Below are 5000 nucleotides of genomic sequence, written 5' to 3' on the forward strand. Positions count from 1 at the left end.
ATGCTGCAGAGCAGCAGCATGGCTCTGTGACGAGTTTTTAATAGTTTTTAATACAATGCAGTTCTATGGCTGCTGGGACATGAGGCTTTACTGGGCACCGACTACATGGACGAGACTTGTTAGCAAAACAAATTCATTGCTGATTTTGTTATTTTCCTAGGATTTGTTGACGGTACGAAATGCATTCAAAAACACCAGCCTTATCCTTTAACCAACAATGTCTATTACTTTTATTTTCATTTTAAGTTCAGTTTACGCCAAATTCAGAAAATAAAATTGTGATTTTTATTTATTTATTTATTTTTATTTTTTTAAATTGGGGGGGGGGGGGGTGTATTGTTTTACTTGCACACTTACATTATATAGATTACAGTAGCATGTTGTTGCAAAGTGCAAAATGTATTCATAGTATTCTGTTCCATCACCACACGGCCATCTTGGTAGGAAAATAACAGGTGATTGTAATAAATTAACAAGTGATTATAATCACATGACAAACACAGCCAATGAGCTGTGTGTATTGTAAAGCGTCATATTGGTAGGAAATGCATGCAACTTTTATCATGCTGTTTTTTATTTCTCTCTCCAGTGTGTAACGGGTATTCAGTAGTGTCGATGTAACAGACAAAACACAGAAGTGAGCAGATAAAACTGATAAAATATGATGATGAAACGTACGAGATGGAAATGGTTAATTTGTGCATAAAGGATACAAAGGTCTCAAATCAAAACAAAGCAGAGGAGCCAACAAATGAACAACAACAGGAAACCAGTGAGAAAAGGAGCCACGCATTCAGTCTCACAAACAAGATTTATTTCTTTATTAATCTTTATATACAGACATTTACAGCTAGACTCGGTAAAGACAGAATTACATTCAAAGTTATGGAAGATAGTTTTCTATTGTCTAAGACAGTGTAACTGAGATATATAGGCTATCATTAGAGATTCTTTCCCATTGTAATTCCAGTCTGGGAGAGTATATGAGTAGATATAGCATGTATTTGCAGTGTGTGTAAGGTTATATGTAAAGAAGCAGGGCAGTCAGTTTGAAACACGCCAAGAGTGTTCAGCAATCGTTTCTAAGTTAATACAAAATGCCTCCAACTGCTTTGCTTTCACACCGTGTTGACAGTGTTTTTTCTATCAGATAGAGATGCACTGAGTCGCAAATTGGGCATTTAATTGTATGAAAATGTTGCAGATGATTACTTGAAAGTGTTGACAAATATCAAATCTGATCCGGATACTGAACAATACAGACTTCAGTGCCTGCAAAGCGTTAGTTTGCGGTTGTTGAACAAAAAAACAACTGAGATTTAATCCATTTCTGTCCATTACACCTTCCTTTTACGTGCGGAAAAGGCAGAAAATCAGATGGCTTTGTTTGCACATCTTCCCTGTGGCTCCTGGTACCAGAAATGGTCTGATATTGAATGAATTGCCACAATATCCTAGTAGCATCCCTGCTGTGAGATGATAGGCAGCAGGGTGGACTGTTGGTTAGAGAGACCGTCCCGTGACTGGAGGGTCACAGTTTGAACCCTAACCACAGTGCTATCAAAGTGGCCCGTGAGCAAGATGCTGAACTCCTACGTGGCTGACCCTTGACCTCTGACCCCTCTGCTGAAATGTGTATATGTACAGTATGTGTGTCTCACAAGGATATGTAAAGAATCAAATAATCCTAGCTACACAGTGTGTAAAATGGCAAATGAGGCTGTATTGTTAGTGGTGCTGATGGGATTCGAACCCCTGATCCAGGCTGTATTAAAGCCAAATGACTGAGAGCTGTGTATCCACCAGGAACCTCTCTCTCTCTTTATGGTACTGGCATCATTTTCTTATTGTTGTTTTTTTTCAATAAAAAGGAAGCGCTGGTGTGTTTTCCTCACAGAACTTGAATGGATAGAACGGTCATTCCCATTCAAATTCATTGGTCTAGCTTCTGTATAAAGCGACTCGCAGCAAGTCACTGAGCTGAGAGGTTTTACAGCAAGAACCAAAGCAGCTTCTCTGTCTCCTTGCTGCCATGGATTGCTAACATGCTAATGTTGACTAGAAGAGCTAGAGAGAGAAGTACAGTCTGTGATGAAGCTACGTTAGCCTCGTCGCTAACGTTAGCTTCCAGTTGAGTTTTGACAGTTTGCTAACAGACTCATCTGCTCAGTTCTCAAGTAGTGAGACAGACTTTACTGCCTTAATGTCCAGACTTGTGTTGTCACCATAGCAACTAACCCTTAAAATGCCATAATCGCCATTTTATTCTGTACTAGCTAAATTACCATGGCAAACAGTGGAAGGACCGTTCTATCTGTTCAATTTCTGTGGTTTTACTGGTATCATGAATAGTTGAGAATAACCCTGACCCTCACACACACTGAGTGCTAACATTTAAGGTCACAAGGAAACGGCATTTCGTTGGTGTCTTGTTTCCGTAATACAGCGTACTTTGGGTTTAAACAGGATGTAGGGCAGGACATCATTTGAGGAAGGATTGTTCAAAAGTTTTCAAAAGTTCAAAAGTGCTTTGCGCATAATCGTGAGATGTCAATATGAATAAATTCCAGCTATTTACTGGTTGGAATTTTTATATTGCCGACTGGTACAGCATGATGCCAGCACTAAAAATATGTTGATAGTAAAAGTAATTGAATTTTGATATAAAAATACGAGACAATAAATATTTTTAACATTTATTGGCGTTTATTGTTAAATAGATGTACGTTATGATGTGGAGAATTAGCTAACAAGGTGAAAAAGTAATTTTTCATTTCATTGTGACTTTAAACTACGTTTTGTAAAATTTTGCCCTACTTAACAGGGGCTCTATTAATAATAACAGTAACAAACTTTATTCATACAGCACTTATCTAAAAGCAAAGTTTGCAAAGTGCTTAAAAAAAGGCATAAAAACAAGAAATAGTAATGGAAATAAAAACTAGGAAACATTCAAAATGATAAAGTGGTGAGTCCTGCTGGATTAACAGAGGAGCCTGGTGGATACAGGGAGGGCCAACTCCAAGTCTGATCTCCTACACTCTTAAAATAGATGTGTTATTTTTTATCACATCTTTGTGCAGCCTATCAACAGACATCACATCCTGTGATATTTTCAACACAGGATGGTTTTAATAGCGACAAATCTTTAATGAAACATTTGCTGTTGAAAGTAACGCAAGATGTGAATTGATGTGAATTGTCGAAATAGATCAATTATTGTTTTTTAGGCAATGGAGGCGCCAGACGGACGGGTCTGCAAACCAGGACAAAACAGTGGATGCCAGAAAGTTTATACACCGACAGGAAAGCATTTGAAAGTCACTATGTGATATTCACATGGTGTGAACAATATGCATCAGGTGCTTCAGGGCTCTTTTTGACCGCTAACTTGAAACCAAGTTTCTGGGGCAAAATGACAAACAAAATGTGTTTGGGCGTGCAAACAGAGGTTTTCGAGGGCAGCTATGAAATAATAACTGTTTGCAGAAGACACTGTCACAAGTAAGTAGATAATTTACTTATTTTTCTCGCAGATTGTAGCTAAGAGGAACTTAGCTTTGTTAGCTATGTCTGCTTTAGCCGTTCTATCAGTGTTAACTTGGCAAGCTAACGCCTTTTTGCCACCAAGCCTAATTTATAGCTGACTAAAGTTATTAATATTTTAGCTATCCATCTAAGTTAGATTAAGTGGCATTCAGCTTGCTATGTTAACACTGTAACAATGGGTAAAGCAGACATAGCTAACAAAGCTAAGTTCCTACTAGCTACAATCTGTGAGAAAAATAAGTAAATTACTTACTTGTGTGTCTTCCACAAAACAGTTATTATTTGACAGCAGCACTTTATTGCTTTCCACTTATTGCTTTATTTTTTTTCACCCAGTGCTTTGTTTGCCTGCTCAGACTTTCCTGATGGAAACAGTCGTTTTGCTCCAGAGTGAACTTACACCGGTTTTAAGTTAGCGGTCCAAAAGAACCCAGAAGTGCCTGATGGGCTGTTTACATTACATGAAAAAATACATATTTAGTATTCGTCAGCGACTGATAAGTTACTGACATGATCAGCATGGTCCTGTCCCGGAAAGCCTCACCCATCTGCTGCTCCAAGCAGGTTAAAGGAAACTCTGAATAATTATATGCACATATTATTTGACTCGGATCTAGACTCAAACTACATGCAGATGTTGTGGAAATGGCGGCTCTGTCTTCCTCGTGAGTGTGATCGCTAACGGACCCATGTTGCTCTTCAGGGGAGAGACGGGAAACTGTTTGCTACCTCAAGACAAGGCAATGTGCAGTCAACGCAAGAGTGGTGAGGTGCAGGAGAACTTATCGTCTCCTCTTTTCTCTTCTCCTCCTCTTTCCTCCTCTCCTCTTTCCTCCTCTCCTCCTCTCCTTTCATCTTTTTCTCCTCCTTACAGCCTTAGAATCAGGATTCCAGTCAGACAGGCTAAAAGGAGAGAAGGCGATAAGACTGAACAAACAGCACTAGCCATACTTATCCTGTCCCTCTCTCTTTCTCTCTCTATTTCCCTCTCCCTCTCTCGCTCTTTCTTATCATCTATGTTTTCCTTTCCCTTCTCCTGCTCCTCCTCCTTCTTCTCCTCTTTCTTCTTCTCCTGCTCCTGCTCCTCCTCTTTCTTCTTCTCCTTCTCCTGCTCCGCCTCCTTCTTCTCCTCTTTCTTCTTCTCCTTCTCCTCCTCCTTCTCCTCTTTCTTCTTCTCCTGCTCCTCCCCCTTCTTCTCCTTCTCCTGCTCCTCCTCCTCCTCTTTCTTCTTCTCCTTCTCCTGCTCCTCCTTCCCCTCTATCTTCTTCTCTTCTTCCTCCTCCTGCACCTCCTCCTCTCCCTGCGTTGGCTCAGGGACGTCGGGAGGTTGGGTGCCCGAGGCGGGGGTGGCTGGGTGTGGGGTGTCATCGGAGTCCTGGGAGGAGGAGGTGGTGGTGGTGGTGGTGGTGGGGTCGAGGAAGGGATCAGCTGTTTCAGGAGGAGGAACAACC

The 5000-nt window shown here is 40.6% G+C and overlaps 1 protein-coding gene across 1 annotated transcript in view; it reads right to left on the bottom strand.

Moving 5' to 3' along the window:
• Window positions 1-834: 834 nt before the first annotated feature.
• Window positions 835-5000, bottom strand: part of LOC139919220 (uncharacterized) — a 20129-nt gene continuing 15963 nt past the window's right edge. Inside the window, exon 6 of the mRNA XM_078288179.1 lies at window positions 835-5000. This exon is cut by the window's right edge and continues 70 nt beyond it. Coding sequence (XP_078144305.1) covers window positions 4418-5000 — 583 coding nt within the window. The 3' untranslated portion in view covers window positions 835-4417.

The sequence above is a fragment of the Centroberyx gerrardi genome, chromosome 14, assembly GCF_048128805.1.
Source record: "Centroberyx gerrardi isolate f3 chromosome 14, fCenGer3.hap1.cur.20231027, whole genome shotgun sequence".
Taxonomy (NCBI): Eukaryota; Metazoa; Chordata; class Actinopteri; order Beryciformes; family Berycidae; genus Centroberyx; species Centroberyx gerrardi.